Source organism: Denticeps clupeoides, chromosome 2, assembly GCF_900700375.1.
Source record: "Denticeps clupeoides chromosome 2, fDenClu1.1, whole genome shotgun sequence".
Classification (NCBI taxonomy): Eukaryota; Metazoa; Chordata; class Actinopteri; order Clupeiformes; family Denticipitidae; genus Denticeps; species Denticeps clupeoides.
In genome coordinates this window covers 22650211-22669852 of record NC_041708.1, presented here as the reverse complement: position 1 = coordinate 22669852, position 19642 = coordinate 22650211, and the positions used below count along the sequence as shown (strand labels likewise).

The 19642-nt window shown below is 43.6% G+C and overlaps 3 protein-coding genes across 5 annotated transcripts in view; 1 reads left to right on the top strand and 2 right to left on the bottom strand.

The window, feature by feature from the left end:
• xylb (xylulokinase homolog (H. influenzae)) overlaps nt 1-9295 on the bottom strand; it is a 32425-nt gene extending 23130 nt beyond the window's left edge. Inside the window, exons 1-15 of one of the 3 annotated variants that reach the window (XM_028961549.1) lie at nt 9090-9295; nt 8680-8762; nt 8422-8491; nt 6053-6133; nt 5881-5967; nt 5244-5372; nt 5036-5101; nt 4782-4854; nt 4111-4229; nt 3943-4024; nt 2751-2791; nt 1260-1375; nt 599-714; nt 386-459; nt 185-281 (exon numbers count right to left, since the gene is read on the bottom strand). In XM_028961549.1, coding sequence (XP_028817382.1) covers nt 185-281; nt 386-459; nt 599-714; nt 1260-1375; nt 2751-2791; nt 3943-4024; nt 4111-4229; nt 4782-4854; nt 5036-5101; nt 5244-5372; nt 5881-5967; nt 6053-6133; nt 8422-8491; nt 8680-8762; nt 9090-9134 — 1279 coding nt within the window. In that variant the 5' untranslated portion in view covers nt 9135-9295. Of the gene's footprint in view, nt 1-184; nt 282-385; nt 460-598; nt 715-1259; nt 1376-2750; nt 2792-3942; nt 4025-4110; nt 4230-4781; nt 4855-5035; nt 5102-5243; nt 5373-5880; nt 5968-6052; nt 6134-8421; nt 8492-8679; nt 8763-9089 lie in introns of those variants that run through there. The other 2 variants (XM_028961530.1, XM_028961540.1) reach the window with 2 other exon arrangements.
• Nucleotides 8917-14284, top strand: LOC114768977 (uncharacterized protein C9orf152-like). The gene is made up of 3 exons (XM_028961573.1): nt 8917-9116; nt 10469-10723; nt 11632-14284. Exons 2-3 carry the CDS (start codon nt 10492-10494, stop codon nt 12132-12134), a joined length of 735 nt encoding a protein of 244 aa, XP_028817406.1. The 5' UTR covers nt 8917-9116; nt 10469-10491; the 3' UTR covers nt 12135-14284.
• Nucleotides 12946-19642, bottom strand: part of LOC114768969 (nuclear receptor-binding protein 2-like) — a 26262-nt gene continuing 19565 nt past the window's right edge. Inside the window, exons 8-18 of the mRNA XM_028961562.1 lie at nt 18633-18719; nt 18306-18361; nt 18056-18151; nt 17811-17943; nt 17286-17388; nt 17015-17065; nt 16608-16743; nt 16047-16100; nt 15900-15963; nt 15195-15250; nt 12946-15031 (exon numbers count right to left, since the gene is read on the bottom strand). Of these exons, the coding sequence (XP_028817395.1) occupies nt 14933-15031; nt 15195-15250; nt 15900-15963; nt 16047-16100; nt 16608-16743; nt 17015-17065; nt 17286-17388; nt 17811-17943; nt 18056-18151; nt 18306-18361; nt 18633-18719 (935 nt within the window). The 3' untranslated portion in view covers nt 12946-14932. The remainder of the gene's footprint in view (nt 15032-15194; nt 15251-15899; nt 15964-16046; nt 16101-16607; nt 16744-17014; nt 17066-17285; nt 17389-17810; nt 17944-18055; nt 18152-18305; nt 18362-18632; nt 18720-19642) is intronic.

Sequence of the window (19642 nt, the reverse complement as noted above, 5' to 3'; positions counted from 1 at the left end):
TCTGAGCTGGACAATTTAGATGATGTAAGATTTGCTGGTTTTAATCTCTATATCACTTTTTTTTTGTTAGTTTACCCAGCATGTATGAGATGAAGGACTAGACCACCTCCTAATGGCCATATGCTGACATAGATATGAAATAGATTTGAAGGATCTTTGGCAGAAAAAGAGCGTGATAACTTACTGATTTTGTAACCCAGCTTTTCAGCATGGACCCTCTTTGCCAGGAACTGTCCTTCAACCAAGGCTCGTATTTCCACCTCCCCAGGAAATCCCTCTACCTGTACAGGGGGTCAGACCACAAAAAAAATAGCTTTTTCATATTATCATATAAGTAATTTTTAGGTTTTTAGATTTTTACACAAGCATCAAAAAGTTTACTTACAGTCTGATCCTGCTCGTTGACTCTGTAAACTCCCACTGCTGAAGGCGTGATCTCCAGGGTGTCGAAATAAATGCCTGAGAGAAACAGGTAAAAGCAGCAGTGAGATGGCGGCAGTTCACTCGCCTCACTTCACAGTTCTCATGCTCTGGGGCTGCGCTTCGTCCACACAGTTCCAGATAATAATACAAATAATAACATAAGGCGGCTTAGGACCTAAATTCCCATCATTCCCCACAGGGGTGGCGTTCAGGGCACGGGAGAAGGTGTCCCAGGAGCCGCCGGCTCGCTCGTTCCGAATCCTCTCTCGAGTAAAGGAACCGTTCTTGTAGCTGCAGCAAAGGAGGGAAGAGACAGAGCAGTTTTACCAATTTGCTAACATTTACAAATCCATGAGAACCAGAATAGGCATAAAAGAGAAATAGTTTGGCGCTGAAAGCGTTCTACAGGTGGCAGTGAGACAGTGGTGGCCTTGCGGGGGCAGTGAATCCCGGTTCAAATCCCTAGCCGCCAAGGTGCCACTGATCAAGGTACCGTCCCCACACACTGCTCCCCGGGCGTCTGTCATGGCTGCCCAATGCTCACTAAGGGTGATGGTTAAAAGCAGAGGACACTTTTCGCCGTGTCATCGTGCTTGCTGTGCTTCACAATAACAATCAATTCACTTCAGGTGCTTGAATTATACCTTTTGACCTTATGACGTATTTATGACCTTATGAAGTATTATATTGCTACGTACAATACCTGTTGCTAAAATATTCATCTAAATCATTATAATAATTCTTGTTATATTATTAATAATCACTACGAGTGTCCGATCTCATGCTGTTATTCATTGAAGCCAGAGCCTTTAAAGAAATTGTACAGGTTCATTAACCATATCAAAGCCATGTAGGAGTCAGAGTCCACGGGATTACAGAAGACGTGTCCCTCAATGGTGGGTCTGGGCTCCTTGATCCAGAGGAAGACTGTGTCACTGGTGCCCAGGCTGACCTGAAAAAAATTGTTGGTTGACAATGGTGAACAACAATCAGTGTTTACATTTACATTTTACATTTATGGCATTTACCAGACGCCCTTATCCAGAGCGACTTACAATCAGTAGTTACAGGGACAGTCCCCCTGGAGCAACTTAGTGTTAAGTGCCTTGCTCAGGGACACAATGGTAGTAAGCCTGGGTCTTCTGGTTCATAGGCGAGTGTGTTACCCACTAGGCTACTACCACCCTTAGTGTTCTAATATTGCTAAGTAGGTTTAGACTTTTGGATCAGACTTGTAAGTATTGTATTTAAAATAGTGTGATATTACATTGGAAAGGTTAATTGTTGTCTATGAAGAGTGATCTAAATTAGTAAAGAAAGTTTCAGGCACAGACAATTTCTTTAATAAAATATAATATATTCTAGCAATTTCTTTTATAAGATCATGAAAACAAAGCCAGAAACGGGGATTATTGATGAAGAACCATGCTAGGCCATGCCCTTAGGTGTTGGTTGGATGGCTTGATGAGCCCGAACACTGACATTTGTTTCAATATAACTTTCAGATACTTTCAGATGGGAATAGAGCAACTACCTGGTTCCCCCAGGGTTCTTTGAAGCTCCTTCTACAGTGGTGGATTTCACCAACCATCTCCACCCAGGGAATTAAAACCTCCATCCACAGTTCTCAAAGGCACCCAGTCAGAAAGGCTCAAACAGACACAGCTGGGACCCGAAGACAGGCCAACTGACGCAAAAGATATATATATATTACAGCAAACGATGCCTTTTTCTTGTAACCAGTGCGCATAGCGCTGTGCAGCTGATTGCATCAGCGATGTAGTGCTCTGCTGGTACATGCTAATCTAGCTACCGTTTCGGAGATGAAAGGCGAGGCGTTGTAGTGGGCAAACTGCGATCAGTCCACTCGCACCATTTGGCGAGTCAAAGAGAACTTTAAGCGCGACTGATACATCATTTAACGCAAGATCAAAGGCTGCTCTGACGTATAAACTACATTTGCTCCATCAGACCTAACACCCGGACTTTTTCTGCTCGTTGAATTATTTCCAAGCTTCTTTTCCAATATTTTACTTCTTAAACCCATATCATCTCCCTGTCACTCCCTCTCATCGTGTCTCTCCCATACTTACTGCCACAGTTTTAAATTAGCCTTACAGCTAATAATAGCTCATGCCAATTAATTCATTGCAAAATGTGCAAATCATTTAACATTTGTTTATCTACTGGTTGTAGCCAGGATTTTTTCTCAAATTCAATTCGTTGTTCTAGTTCACAGGTTAATGGTAATCTAACCAATCAGCAACAAGTGTTTCTAAGCCCCGCCTCCATGGCTCTGGAGTAAAGCGAATTGTCGGTGGACATACCGCGATATCGCCTTCTCGCAGCCTCATACCAGCCAGAGAACCTAGAATGTGTTTAAAAACACACAAAAAAAAAGAAATTCATTTTAAAACCAATGCAGATGTTTTTTTATTTTTTTTTTTAGAATTTAAGATTCAGTACTCATCACTCTAATTTCATGTGTCTGTCAACAGCAGCAAAAATACTCACAAAACCCCCTGAGCACGCTGCGTCTTGTACATGTTTTAATTTAAGCTCTGCAGGACAGACTCGGTTAAAATGTAATCATTTCCTGTCCATCGGCTTTCTTGGTGACCTTGCAGAAAAGGTTCAATAAATCTCACAGACTGGCGACGCGCACTGGGGGCTCGTGGGAAGAAAAAGATTCTGCAGCAATTTGAATGTTCGCTTGTGTATCATTTCTTTTACAGACATCCTTAATTCAAACCCTTCGGGCTCAATTCAATCGGTGTAACATTTGTTTCCAAATGCTAAGTATTTTTTAAAGGCTCATGAGTGAAACGTAACTTTAATTGTTTTTTTTTTTAATTAGCACTCAGCAGGCCGCCCTTGAAAGCGTCTTGTCCGTCCGTCCTGCATGGCTACTAATTGCACTGGGTCAGTTGCGATAAATGTATAAATTAGTCCTTGGGAACTCATCAGGTAGAGCCGCTTTAGTGCCTTTCTTTCATCTGCCAGCGGCGCATTTAGGAGAAACACAGAGCCACGCCCACAAGAGACGCAAGCCAGCCAAACTCGGGTCGGTTTCCAGGACTCGGGTTCATTATCAGACTCTTGTGCGCTGTAGGTACAAGAGCATTGAATCTGAGGGGTAAAAGAGTCCCATCAGTATGGTGACAGCACCATCTACAGGCCAGCAGTAATATTACACACACACGCTCCAATAAAGATGCTGTTCACGCATGTGGATGTGTATGTTGCACTAAACTAATCACTAAACTTTCTGCACTATATATAAAAAAAAAAAAAAAGTCCACAGTTGATGCATTTCTCCTCCATGTAAATTAAATATCAAATTCTCAGAACATGCAAATAAAGTTACTCCATCATCCAGGCAGGATGACTTCACAGTCACAGGTTCAAACCCCACTTACTGCCATTGTGTGTCTGAGCAAGACACTTGACCCCTGAGTATTTTGAACCACCCTTAGTAAATTATAATTAATATTTAACATAGAACATATGCATGCCTACCTGGGTTGTCTCCAGTAAAGGCCACCACTTTACAGTCTGGTGAGAAGCCATAGCGAGTGACGTAGTAGGAAGAGACTTCGCCCTGATGAGTGCACACGAAATCAAAAGGGTGAATAAAAAAATAAATAAAAAATGTAAATATGCAGATGGCTGCAAAGCTTGTCTCACCAGAACTGCAGTGGACACTAGTGGGGCACCTAACTTGGCTTCTAAATGTGGCGCCGTGGCTTCCAGACAAGGCTGAGCCCACTTTTTTGAGAAAATATCCATCAGATTCATCCCCGAGCCTAAAACAAAAGAGGGTGTAATGATGTCAAGATGTGAAAAAACATCTTGTAACATTAATGCCATAAATTATCTTAATAACTGCAACAACTACCATTGCATCTAAATTGGATCTGGGTCAACTTCCACAAGAGCTATAAACCATTAATCTATAATCACCATGTATAAATGCGTTGAAGCTGTAATGTATATTTTAAAACTGCCGTGTGCCTCCCAATAGTCATTTTTCACTGTTATTAATCACCATCCAAAAATAAACTTCAAATGCATTGAATTAAGAATTAAATTAATTTTGAAATGTAAAAGGGGCAAAATTACTTTCTTCCTTTAAGTCTGGCAGCAGTTACTTCTAACAATTTGCCGATTTTTATTATTTATTATTCTACCAAAAAAAAAAAAAAAAATGATATAGATTGGTGATCTAAGGAGATAGATGATCTAAGGAGATTTTTTACGATCAAATGCACCCTGGCAGGCTCTGGGGTGAGCTTAACCTCTGTTCTGAAGTGCTGTGGACGGCACTGAGAGTTGCTTTGAAGCCGCTGTGAGCTTACCATCGCTATAATCAACCGCCGCGTAATCACCCCGAAAGAGGGACGCGCCAAAGCTGCTGACCAGTGAGATCCTCTGCAATCAAACACCGCAAGACTTTAATGATCGACTGCAAAGCGGTTGTAAATGCACAAAGTGAAGTTACCCGGCCTGACATTTCTGTCACAGGGGAGAATTTGAACTCTGTTGAACTCCATTACACATAAATTAAAAAACACGTGCCGGTTGCAAGAAATTATTAGAAATGAACCTGCACCTCTGTTTCACTGTATTTTTCTGGATTTGACTGCTGAATCTTAGCAATCTGGTTTCCTGTGAAGCGCTGCAGGTGAAATAAAATGATGTTAATGCAGTAAAAATAAATAAATAAATAAATACTTTTTTTTTTTTTTTAAAGTCGAAGCAATGATGCATAAATGCATAAAGTGCATTTAGATCAGTCATCAATCTGACAGTGGCACCACCTCGTAGGCCCGCGAGCCGGTGATGTTGGTGAGGTTTTGAGCGCCCCCTACAGCCGACTCCAAGGAGGAACACTGTTCTGAGGTGCTGGAGTCCATCCATACTGGACTATCCTCCAAAGTAAAACAGTCCTACGGACAAAATGCTCAATCTTAATAACAAGAACAAAAAGAAATATATATTAACCATTAACTTTACGTATTAAGTCAACTACATAATTATGCACAAATTACTAAACTGTATAAAAAGGAAAAAGAAATGTTTCTTTGCTATTTAACAAGCTATTTCTAAATAACAGTGGCAATCCCAGATCCTTTTTTTTTCCTGAGATGCAGACAGCAGGAAGCATCTCTTCTGATGCTGATGAGTGGCCAGACATGCAAACTCAATAAGCTGAAACAGGCTTCCTCATCCATACCGGTGATATATACCTACAGCAGGCTTCCGATGAGATTAGCGAGCTTCCTGCCACTATAGGTCTCTAAACTCAAAGCCGTGTAGGTAAAGTGGGTCAGGATGAAAGTGAGGCATTAACCTCCTGCAGGAGGTCGAGCAGAATTGATATGTTGGATGCGGATGATCGCGGTATCCAAGGCAGACGTTTCCTCTGCAAACGCCAGCTGCGCAAACTGACTCTACCTCCAGAAGTTTGTGCAGAGGTCTCCCCGGGTCCAGCTGTTTGAGAACCTGGCCGGCTCCCTTTTTCCAGTAGACGCTGCCATGTTGCTGCACAAAAACAAGCATTGGTTGGTAACGGCACCGTTCAAGCAGAACGAAATAATAAAAGAGGGAGAGCTTCCTGTTTACACACCTGTCCGCTTCCTGAGAGGGCTCTAACTGAGGAAAAGTCAAAGCCGGCATCCTTCATCTTGTCCAAGATCAAATCAAGTGCCTAAAACGTGAGACGATGAGCAAAGGTCACAGGTCAAATTTACACAGCAGTATCATTTGCAGGCAAAGCCCGTTAATATTATGCCACAGTGGCACAGTTAAATGGTAATGCTCATGATGCTTGATTAAATTAGGAAAATTACCAAACAATAACTACACTACACTAAAGTGTGTACTCCTTACCACCAGGGGTCAATGTTGAGGCCACAAACCAAATAAATTAATAAATAACTGCATCCTAAAATAGTCATCGGTTGAGTGCATATCATTTCCATTTACAGCATTTATCAGACGCCCTTATCCAGAGCGACTTACAATCAGTAGTTACAGGGACAGTCCCCCCCCTGGAGCAACTTAGGGTTAAGTGTCTTGCTCAGGGACACAATGGTAGTAAGTGGGATTTGAACCCGGGTCTTCTGGTTCACAGGCGAGTATATTACCCACTAGGCTACTACCACCTACTATCCCGCAACAACGCCCCTATTAAACTAGGTATTGCATTTGTAACCACATCCATCACCTTAATTTGAGTACATGCACACAAACGATGCAAAGAACGCAGGACACGGCGTACTGCGGCTGTAGATACATACAGTTAGGCCCAAAAAATTTGGACAGTGACACAATCTTCATGATTTGGAGTCTGAATGCCACCACATTGGATTTGAAACGAAATAACAACAGAATTGAAGTGCAGATTTTAAATTGTATTTATACTTTGTATTCAATGTTACTGTTTTTGTATTTAATGTTACTTGTATGGGTCAGAGAGTAACGTAATTTCAATTCTCTGCATGTCCTGTACATGTGGCAGAATTGACAATAAAGCTGACTTGACTTGAAAAATCTGACAAATAAACATAATCGTAAGTAAAATGTTACTTTTCAATATTATGTTGAGAAGCCTTTGCAGGCAATGAGCGCCTGAAGTCTGGAACCCATGGACAACGCTGGGTTTCTTCCTTTGTGATGCTTTGCCAGGCCTTTACTGCAGCCGTCTTCAGTTGTTGCTTGTTTGTGGGTCTTTCTGCCTTAAGTCGATTGGGTTGAGATCTGGTGATTGAATATTCCACTTTGCTTTAAAAAACTAAATAAAAAAAAAATCTATTTTTGAGGCTGATTAATGGTTTGCCCCTTGTGGTGAATCCTTTGTATTTACATGAAAAGTCTTCTTTTCTTCTGGACGTCGACGTCCAGGCCTTTTGCAGTACCCAAGAGCTGCACGCTTCTTTTATTTTTTCTCAGAATGTCCCAAACTGTTGATTTAGCCACTCCTAACATTTCTGCTGTCTCCCTTCTTTTTTTCAGCCTATGGAAGGTCGGTCTCACCTCCTTCCACCGCACGTCGGTCAGAGTCTGCACTCAGAGCCCATATTGATTATATATCCTGAACTTGTGTCACTGTCCAAATACCGTTGTATGCACGTAGTTAACAGCAAGTACATTTCTGTGTCACAACTTTTTTTCGGGGTGCTCCAGTTCCGCATTCCAGGCGGAGTTTTGTGTTCAATGTGTATCTTCCTAATTTCCTGATTGTGTGAGCCTGTTATGTTGAGTACAAATGTATCCTGTTTGTGTCCTGTCCCCACCTGGTCATTGTGTATTTCACTGTGTCCCATGTACTGATATCGGTAATTATTGTCCAGTGTTTATTGAGTAAATTCTTGTTTTTGTTAGTCGTGCAGTTACGTCAATTACTTTCTTCCCCGCATGAGCAAAGTGAAAAGTTCTTACACATCTACTTGTTCATAATGGTAGTAGCCTAGTGGGTAACACACTCGCCTATGAACCAGAAGACCCAGGTTCAAATCCAATTTACTACCATTGTGTCCCTGAGCAAGACACTTAACCCTAAGTTGCTCCAGGGGGGACAGTCCCTGTAACTACTGATTGTAAGTCGCTCTGGATAAGGGCATCTGGTAAATGCTGTAAATGTTTCTTTTTTCTAATAATTGTTCCACGGTGGCAGGGAGCTTTTCCTGTGATGGCAGCTTTTCACACTTCTGGCTCTCAGCCTCTTTAAGTTAGACAATGAGGATGGTTATCCCACAGACCTGAAAGAGTTCCTAAGTTGAGAACTTGATTTCTTTCACTCATGAAGCTGCTTATGATGTGTAAAGGAGCTATGAAGGTAAAGAGAGGCAACTCTGATTCATAGCAAGCTTTTGTCTGGTATTTTATATATATTTTACTTGTAATCCATGTAATCAGCATTTTTATGAAATGCACTTTCCCATAAGCGACTAACTCCTTTACACAGCTGGCAGTGAGAAGGGGTCAGTTCTGTACCTTCACCCACATGAGCACCGGCGAAGTAACCGTCAGCTTATCCGCTTGAACGTGAACTCCTCCTTGAGTCCTACACGGGAGAAAAAGCCGGACACGTGCGCGATTACGAAACCTCGACCGGGCCAGAGCTGCAGAACTGGTAAATACACTCAGCACCAAGGTCACCCAGCGGCACAGGGGTGGCAAATATTGATCTAGGCCTCCATTCATACAGGGGAGGAATGAGTGTCTTGCAAAGGGCTCCCTGGTCCAGTTTACCTGAACTCGGGCAGCTCACTGTCAAACAGGACGTGGTTCTGGTGGACCAGGTCAAGGTTCTCGTTGATGGCAACGACCTTGAGCTGCAGAAGACAGAAACAGAAACCAGAGTTTCTCCAGAGTGTCCAATTGTCGTTTTAATAACTTTAAACTGGGAGGTTTGTGGAAATTACTGAAAAAAAAAAAAGAAATAAACCAATGAACATAATGATGGTTGCACGGCTTCAAGTGTAATGATTGACCAGCTACAGCGGGCGGCTGGGACAAAGTCCGTAAACGTTTAATCGGCGCGACGCCGCCAAATTGTGCTCCGGATCGGATCGTCGCCGCCCGCGACTTCGAAAGCCCGACGGTTCCGGTTCCGCGTTGCGGCGTCACGTCGGAAGTGGCGGTGGCGACGCCGTCCCTACCTGCTGGGTGCTGAAGTCGAACCCCAGGTAGCTGGGCGCGTCCATCGCGTCCCGACCCCCGCACACTACACCCCGACACACACACACACACACACACACACACACACACACACACACAGGCCTGCAGGAAGCGCGCAGCACGAACCGCGCATGCGTCCTGCGATCACAGTTCTTAATCACGTTTCCGTTCGAACACACGCACTTTATCACGTCCCACTTCCTTTCCTTCTCCACTGTAATGGTGCACGCGGCTTATCACACTTCCACCACCTCATTATCAGGGCGAATGAAATGTGCACGATTTTGATTGCGATCCACAGACGTGTGTATTTCATCTCGCCGTAAATAAAACGGCCTTGATAACCATTTACAATTAGTACAAAATAAAATGTAAACGTCCAATTATTTTTTTTTCCCCTCGTGGCCCGGTCACAACTGGCGTGAGAAACACGAATCGCTTCGAATACTTTTAATTGCACTAAATAGAAGACGCGTGTTGCTGCAACTAGTCCATGTTTCCACGCTGCCACCTCGTGTAGATCCTCAGTAGCCGTTCTGTAAAAGTTATTCTTTCAACGCACGTTAATGAGCAGTAAACGAGTTCATCCAAATGGGAGTTCTGTTTTAATGTTCCGCCCGCGTTCCACGGAGAACGGCAGAACAATGGCTGGAAGTGGGAGTGGAGGTTGATAACAAGGATTCGGGCCCCTCCGGAGGGAATCTGGCCCCGAGGTTTGTGCAGGAGTCGGGGAGTTTCCGGGGCCGCTCCGCATTCGGTGCTGCTGGGTCGTCCTGTTCCAAAACTCGTATAGTGACCGAGACGAAAGCGACAAATGCCACCGGTGTGTAACTCCATGACAGTCGTGATTAATGTAAAAACACCACAGAGGACACACCCAGAATTTAAATACCACCAAGTCAACAATAAAAGCTTGCATCTGTGTGCACTTCGGCAAATTAAGACGGGTCGGTTCTCCCAAACATCAAAAGGCGATAACTGCACAACGGATGATTGAAGCGCACGCACAAAAAAATGATTTTAAAAAGTGAGAGTGGTAACTACACACGTAGTAAAGAATTCCCCGTCTTTCCATTTCGGAACGTCGTGTTATTTCGCATTTTCACGACTTCACGGGCATGCACGACGTCGTCCAAGTTGGTATTTCCAGGTTTTCAGTTTATCGAGCACGAGAACATCACGATCATCATCGCCGAAGTCCGACACACCTCGCCTACGTTCAAATTCCATCACACGCCCTTATCCAGAGCGACTTACAATCAGTATTTACAGGGGACAGTCCCCCAGGAGAGGGGCCACAATGGTGGTAAAGTGGGATTTGAACCTGGGTCTTCTGGTCCACCCTCTCCACTCCTACCAGCGCCGACCCTGACCTGCCCTGCGATGTTTGCCCTCTCTGCCCACAAAACACACAATGACCGCCGCCTCCTCCTGCACTGCGGCAGGATGTGGTGCTGCTGCCCGGACCCGACGACGGAGGACCCGGCCAGGCAGGAGGAGGAGGAGGAGCCGGCGCTGCCGGCGCTGAGGATGGACGTGGCGCTGCTGCGGGAGCAGTACGGCCGGATCAGGGAGACGCAGAGGCGCGACAGGCGGGTGCTGCTCTTCGGGAGAGGTCAGGCATGCGACCCCGCGTCGCCGTCTTTCGGTCCGGAATCGTTCGTAAATGTACAGAGGACGGGGCGCAGCGGGACACGCTGTTGCATTTATCCAGAGCGACTTACAATCAGTAGTTACAGGGACAGTCCCCCCCTGGAGACACTCAGGGTTAAGTGTCTTGCTCAGGGACACAATGGTAGTAAGTGGGTCTTCTGGTTCATAGGCGAGTGTGTTACCCACTAGGCTACAACCACCCTGTTGCTCGCACAACTATTAATATCGTCATTATTATTAATATGATAGGATAGTCAACGCAGTTTTGTATAACACTTGTACATCAGCAGCATGGGTGGGTGACAGTCATGGTGTTGTGTTTATTAAAGGTCCCGTATCATGAAAATGTCACTTTGTGAGATTATTTAACCCTAGCATGTCTATGGTCCTGCAGTGGTTAGAAATGGCGATAGGTGTAAAGTGTTTTGGTTATTCTGCTTCATCGTTCAGATAGGGTCGGATCTGGAACTTGGCCCCCATATGACGTCATAAGGGGAAAGGTTACCTCCCGTTTCTCATGCTTTGTTTGCCCCTCCTATAAAAATGTAACTCCACCGACCGTCAAGGCTTGAAAAGGCTTTTTTTTTTTAGTTCTGTCTCGCATGAAAAACACAACCACTACTTCCTGTCTGTGCTCTCCTCCACGTCCTGCCTCTCTCCTCATTAGCCTTTAAATTCTCTTTGTGGGACTGGATCAAAGTGGCTTTCAGAAAGAGACTTCAGATACAGTATTAGGGGACCAACAAGACCGATATAAAAGCAAAAAAAAATTCATGTCAGGGGACCATTAATGGTAGAAGCACTACAGTTTGCTGCTGGAGGAACATTGTGTGTTTGACAAGGTTCATCTCTGTGGGTTGTCTCCTACAGCTTCAAATGATGAGGAGATCAGTGGAAAGTCCCTCATCCGTATGGTCCCCATGTGTCAGGAGGCTGCCGCCCCGTTCGAGAGACCGGAGTCCGCCAAGGACGTCCAGTTTGACTTCGTCCGGGATTACGGCAGCTCCCCTTGGCGCACTCACTTGGGCATCCACCGGATGACCAGAAGCACCAGGAGCTCGTTGGTGAGCAGCTCCACAAAAGCCAGCTCCTCTATGGAGAGCAACGATTACGGCGACAAACTGACCAGTGACCCAGAAGAGCAGAGCAACCCTCCAAGACAAAAGGAAACAGGAGAGGACGAGGGGGAGGTGGGTGCTGTCGGCCCCAGAAAGCAACTGGGCTCTCGGCCTGCCTTGTCTAGACAGTGGAGTCTTGGTGGGTACCAATCTTCTCCGGCCCACTCAGCCACTCATCACTACCCCTTCCCCCAAATGAAGTGCCCTCGGAAATCCGAGGCTGCCAGAAGGCTGGGGATGTACTCTTCGTTCTGAACGGCGCTGCTGGGAAGTGGGAGATGGACCTTCTGGGTGACCGGTGCAGTCACCCATTCTGTGATGACCAATTGTGACCAATTCTGTTCTGGGGATGCCATTTGAATTAAACAGTGATTTGCTTTGGAGTTTAGATAACTGGGCTAATAGCAGCTATTTTGATATGTATGTGTCAAACGTTAAAGCCAAGTTGATCATTAAGATAATCTGCTTTCATCTTGCAGTCAACAAAATTGCTTTCCAGTTTTCTATTCTGGGGGGTTCAAAATGCGGTTTGTAAAGTTTATAATGGTTTTTGGTAAAATGTACAGATGCGAATCTGGTCTTTGTGCTGAGTTAAAATCCCTGTTCCACAGCCCCCCAAATCTGAACAGTTGACTCTTCGCACCTACATTTTCTGAAACGTTCCAGTGAAAGTTCCAGAAACTCTTGTTTCTTGCCAATAAAACAACACTACACCCGATCCGGCCCGCCTTTTCAAGAGTTTGAGAGAGGGTTGGCATCACATTTCTCTTTATTCATCTTCTTTAGTCTTATGACTTAATTGCTTATTGAAGTCTATTGTACAGAACTATCCTGCTTTTGCAAAATCCTGTTAGGCTTCTTTTTGTCAGTCTACAGATAGCAAGATGAGACAGAGTCAACATAGTCCTGTAGCTGGTTCATACGATACCTAAAAATATTTGTCATGTAAAAATAATAATGCAAAACGAAAGCTAAAAGTTCAGACTGTGTTCAGACTGGCCTCACAAAGTTACCCAGGAGAGTAGGGTATGCTGTGCATAACAAAAAAGAGAGCAGGACAACAACAAATTTTTATGTGTCATGTTTTATTAATTCTGTTACAATGATCAATAATCACATCCGCATTGAGAACAATCTAGAGTCCAAACACATCCATGTCTACACTGAACACCGCCGAACAGACCCCAGGGTTGTAGCCTTTTTTGACTCAAGTGCTTTTATTGACTTAACATTAACTTCATGGTTTGCCGTTAGCTCAATATTCTGTGTAGCAGCCTGGGTTGATGTTTGCTTGGCATGTAAAAATGAAAATTATGTTCATGTTTAAATAAACACAAAGGCCGTCGCCTGTCTACAACTGGAATGGGACACACTGAGGGTCTTATCTGGAAATGACGGCACAAGAAGACAATTTGGTCCGTTACCCAAACTCAGAATGAGGCTGACTGTAAAAACTTGGACGTGTGGTTCCATTGCCCTCGTTCGAAGTCCAGGGAAGTTATAATATAGTATTACAACATTTCTTGAGAATTTTTTTTAAATGAGCAAAAATTAACTTGATAATATAAAACACTTTTGAAAGTGTAATCTACCTTTTGAATTGGACTAGAGAAAAGCAGCATGGAAAGAACATTCTGCTGATCAAAGAACTCGTGGTGGGTGGAGCTAAGAATGAAACTGCAGCCAGCCAGCAGGGGCGCTACACCTGTGGCTGCAACGTAGACACTTATAGAGAATGCAGCGTCCGTGCAATTTTGTTTGTTTCGAATTTTACAGTTATTGGGCTAAAACAATCTTGGTTGTTACAAAGGTAAAATATCACAGGTTCTGAACAGGAGGAGCGTTTCAGAGCCAGCCATTTTTGTTTTTTTTCAGATGGTGGACGGACATCACTGTTTGGCAGGATTTGTGTTGAAGGGTCTGCTCATGGGCTATGCTCTCCTCATAAAGCCAATTTTTAAATAGATGTAAAAAAAAAAAAAAAAATTAAAATCAACACTCTCTTGCGTCTCAGGCACTTCACAAGTCTTTGGCTTTCAGGCAACTTGTGCAGGGCAAAACCCCTAAGAGCACTGGAGGCTAAAAGCAAAACTCATAGTGCAGTTGTCACTTGTTTGGGTGACAACATTCTCAATCAAGAGTTTTTCTGTGCACAAAAAAAACTAGAAATTACCATATGTAGTGTTACTGTAGTGAAAATGAGTCTTGACATTTCCACTGAATACAAAAGATGTCACACCTTACAGTAAACATTACTTCATTAGGCTGGACTAGCTTAATAAAATTATGAAAAAATTAAAAAATATATATTTGTTTTGAGTACATGACAATTAAACTATTTACTAGGATACAGTAACTCCCCTCCTTTAAGTGGAAGTACTGGATTAATATGGGTCAACATTTGAACGGTCAATTGTAATTTTTAACAACATTCTGCTTATTTAAAAAAAGATTTATGATCCTAAATGCCAGCAATACCAGAAATTAAAGTTCAATAAATTACTATGTTTTCATAACTACGTAATGTTGTTGTCATTAATCTTCTCTTAATGATTAAGAATTTGGGTATACTGTAAGTGCGTTTTCCCACTGAAATTTACAAAATTCTAATAAATAAATGTAAGCTTTGCAACTAGAATTGCCAAAAAGCAAAATGACATGCGGGCATCATACTTCGGCCATTGCTGCCTCCCTGCAACCAATGCCTCAGGTGAGGCCCAGTGCATCTTAAAGACATGTCTGCCCTTCCAAACTGGGGCAGGCGGGAATGATTGCTGTCCCAATGCATTGTGGGAAAGCTTAATACGTCAGTGGCGCCCATCAGGTTCCTCCTAAAGGAGGGGCATGGACCCTCTCTCAGACTAGAGCTGCTTCTGTGCTTTTCCCTCATTGATTATCAAACGTCAGTCGACCCTCATCATTGTTGCTCCTCCCTCCACTTCCTCCCCATGTCCAACCCGACCCCGTCTCTTCGACCTCTCCGTTGCCCTCTGAGTGGAAACATCCGATGCAGCGGACCCTCCACATGGACCGGCTTCATCAGCGGCCTCTCCTCACTGCGTTGTCGTGGTGATCGTCCCTGTGGCCAGAAAAGCTCCTCGATGTCGAATCAAAGCATCCTCCAGGAAGGCCATCATCTTCTCACTATCCTCCTATGGACATAAATAAACAAAAAAATAAATGGACAAAAAAATTAACATTCTCTTTAAATGTAAGTCAAAATATTCCTGAATTAGAATTATAAAGATGTTTGAATTTGACAGAGAATAGTGCCCTGAACAGTGCGGAATGGCTGTCAGCCAAAGTTCATCTAACCTCGCTGATGAAGGCATAGTGTACCAGCTCATTGACCAGGTCCCTGGAGCTGTCCGCTGAAAAACATAAAAAATATGTACAACATATCTGATTCGGTGCATTATTGTGATTACACAGACCACTATTATACTCCATTATAAATTCAAATTCAAATTTTATTTGTCACATACACAGTCATACACGGTATGATGTGCAGTGAAATGCTTTCTGCAACTGCTACAGACCACAGTATTGCAAATGTTGCAAGTAAACAATGAACCAATATGCAAATATTGCAAACATAACCAAGTATTACACTTTTACGTCTTTAACATAAAATATGTGTAACCGGTAGGGTGAAGGTGTGCAAATGAGTTACAGTTTTTACAATGTTTAAAGAAAGAAGATAGAGCCATAAAAGAAAGAGCAGTAATATTCCAATAGGTGTAATGGCAATGTTGGTATTAAAAAGTCCAACGTGGTGCATTAGAGAAAGGATCTGAAATGTCTGACACATGAGACACAGGACAAGAGGGAGCGGTCACTCACTTCACATCCTCCAGGAACTTATCCATTATACTAAAGTTTAGAATTGTTTTTATAATCATTAATTACCAATAGCAAGATATGTAGTTAATTAACAGGTTATGGTTGCCTAGCAATGACCAAAAGCTTGTAAAAGCATGAAAGCGTGGATAATTCCAACTGTTCCAATTGTTGCCGTACATGGCAGGATGTCGCAGCTGAGCTGTCGGTGGAGTTTGTCCTCCATCTTAAGAAACAGGGAGAGCTGAGAAAAGACCACAACAACAAAAAATCTTATTTTTGTTTGCTCCAGATTTAACTTTATGACTGTGTAAGAAAGTCACTCACGTGGGTTTTGGTTCCTTCTTCATTCGACTCCAAGTTACAGTGCATCTGCAGCACCTACAGAAACACAATCGCACTCTCAGGGACAGAGATACACATCAGACGGCCGACCGCTTCTGTTCACATGTTGCTGAGCAACGATGATGGAAATTTTTCACATAAAAACGTTGTAGTTTTATCTGTTCACTAATGTTTCAAGATGTTTTCAAGATCCTACAGACATGCTAATTCACTAAGGTCACATTCACAGCTGTCATAATGCTTGAATGAAACCTGCATTCTGGTGTTGGTAGTGTGTACAAGGGGTGTAAGGAACGGAGGGAAATGGAGGATAGAGGGAGGAGACAGACGCTGTGCTACACCTGGGCGTGTGATGTATTGACAGGAGGGGGTTTAAATTGTCCACAAAAAGGAAGAAGGGTGTGTGAGAGCCGTCAATCATGGCTACAGGCTCCTCCCCTTGTAAAACTTTGTTTAAAAAAATATCATAAAAATTCATCTTTTGGCAAAGATCTATGTCGATGTGTAGATTCTGCAGTGCTCTGACTTTGTAGTGTTACACACCTTCCTGGTTTCTGTCTCCTGTGGCTCAGGTGTCGGCGTTTTGGACGTCTCCACCTGCTCTTGGGACATTGACAGGGCGCGGGGGACAGGGTGGGGTCGCGTTGATGCAAAATTCATGAGTGGGTAGATCCCATTTCTAAGAAGAAGAAAAGGTAGTGTTTAAAAAATTATTTCTAAAAAAAAAAAAAAAACTAAAACTAAGTGTTGTTTCTAGAAAATGTGTCAAATGATCTTGTATTGAGCAAAGAAAGGTTCACTTCTTAAAACTAGATTCATACTGTAGATACAGATAATATTCCAATAGGTGTAATGGCAATGTTGGTATTAAAAAGTCCAACGTGGTGCATTAGAGAAAGGATCTGAAATGTCTGACACGAGACACAGGACAAGAGGGAGCGGTCACTCACTTCACATCCTCCAGGAACTTATCCAGCTCCAGCGGAGATACGTGGGAATACCTGCGGACCAACAGATCAATAGAGTCGAGTTCCTTACATTTAATGGAAGCCTTCACTGAAGACAATGACACTGATCACAATATTGAAGCACAATAATTTTTTTATGACACCAAATCATTGAATTGGCTGAGGATCATGTGATGAACTGATAATGGATTCATTCTGGAGAATGGAAAGGAAAGGGTGGTAGTAGCCTAGTGGGTAAATGTAATTTTCGTACTTGAGCTGCACTCCAGGTCGGTCTCCGTGAATAATCTCCGCCATGACAGCATTGGGGTCGAAGGACTTGGTCTTTTCCTCCACGCAGTTTTCTGGAAGCAGATCTTCAGACACAAAACATTTTGTAAGAGTTAGCAAAAAAAAAAAAATATTAGACAAAATTCAAACCCTGACTGCAGGAAAACTTGTTTACAATTACTTAATTTCCTTAACTTACTCTACAATACGTTGGTTTACTATATAACCTCGTGTGTGATTTCATAATAGAGTTTTGTTCTACAGTGTAAGAATAGTCAGAATAAAAGAGTAGGTATGTGAAAGCTTTCCACTCGTAGTGTATGCGTAGAAAAGTAAGAAGGAGATAGAAGGGAGAAGGTAGAATGTATTCAGAGTCACCCGAGATCTGTAACCTCCGCCAGACAAGCGCTAAGGAAGCGGACTTGTTGCCGGAGGGTTGCGGGTTCAAAGCCTGGACCTCGCAAGGTGAGTACAAAACAGTCACTTTCACTTTACTGCTGACACTCACACTGGTTGTTGATGAGGCAGTGCGCGGCCAGCAGTTTGAGGGAGTGGACCTCGAACAGGACGCGATGGAAGAGCAGGTCGTGAGCTGTGGGCCGCAGCCGGGCATCGTGGCGGACGCAGGACTGGGTGAACTCCTGCCGGCGGGAACCAGGGAACGGCATGTGAACTGTTACTAATAAAACAGCAATTTCTAGGAGAGCTGAACATGAACGAACATCAACATGCATTTTAAACTACGACTCCTACCCTCATGAGAGGGTCTTCCAATGATAGGCCAGCGTTAGTTATGGCCTCTTTGGACACAACAGAATCCCCGTTAGCCTGGATCTCCAGCACAGCCATCTGAAAACAAAATGCACTGTAATTAGCAATGCTGGGTGTGATGAGGGAAATGAGGGTGTGATGTGGTGATGTGGTGACAGGGCCCAGCTCTCCTACATAAAAAAAAACAGGAACTGGGCAAACTGCACTTAAAAAAAAAATCTGCATTACTCACCTCCAAAGCGCAGATCCCAAAAGAGAATATGTCGATGGCGTAGTCATCCTCTCCGGCTACGGGGGTAAGTTATAGAAACAGACGCAGTGTGAAAACTGGGAAGAGAGGAAACTAGAGCCAAATATGTACGGGCAGAAATAAGACAGACATCAACAACTACAGAGAAACCTACAGTGGCAGGACAGACAGTCAGAAAAAACACAAACGTACATGCAGCTGCACATGAGTAATGCTGGAAAAAAAAGCACAGAGACACAAGACAGACAGACAGACAGACAGACAGACACTCACAGGCCAGCAGGCACTCACAGACAGACAGGCACTCACAGCCGTATTCTGGGGAGAAGAAGTGCAGGTTACGCTTTTCATCCCGCTGCTGACGCATCTTCCCGTGAACACTTGCTTCGGGGATCACTGGTGGTAGCAGGACACACACTGGACTCAGACAGTACACTTCCACCCACAAAATGGCCTCTGTGGACCCTTCTGGACATTTAGGCCCTGTCCACACGAGAACGTTTTCCTCTAAAACACCAACATTTCTATCCAGTCTGGTCTTGTGTCCATATGGAAATGGCTTATCAGGGGACCCAAAATGATTACTTTCCAGAATTCATTTCTGTTTTCTGTGCATCAGTACGGCAAAGCATCTTTTTTGTGAAAACACTGACGTATTAGCCCAACCTCCAACCTGACCCATAACCCCAAACACGTCCTAGATAAAACAATGGCGGATAACCCGTTCGAGGTCGTGCTCAGGGTTTCTGCAGGTTTGAGGAAGCCAAAATTTCAACTTTTTACCAGCAGCACACTTTTAACACATAATTAATTATAACACATAATTAATTATTGTCAAGCGGGGTCCATGTGTATGCTCCCCTGTGCAGTAGAATTTAAATGATCAATTCTGGTGGATTTTCCGGGAAAAAGGGGCAACACTCAGACATGAGATGAACAAAGCCAATATAAGCCTATATTTTCCGTAGTATTTTTGTGCAGAGCACCAGAGCTCTTGAGACCCTGTTCAGTAATCCATACCTGCCTTTAACTAGTCAAATGGTAGTGGTAGTAGCCTAGTGGGTAACACACTCGCCTATGAACCAGAAGACCCAGGTTCAAATCCCACTTACTACCATTGTGTCCCTGAGCAAGACACTTAACACTAAATTGCTCCAGGGGGGGACTGTCCCTGTAACTACTGATTGTAAGTCGCTCTGGATAAGGGCGTCTGATAAATGCTGTAAATGTAAATGTAGTCACTTTTCTGCCCACCTATTGCTTGTATACTAAGTCGACTTAAGATACTACAGCCATACCAAGAAATGTCAGTAGGTGGC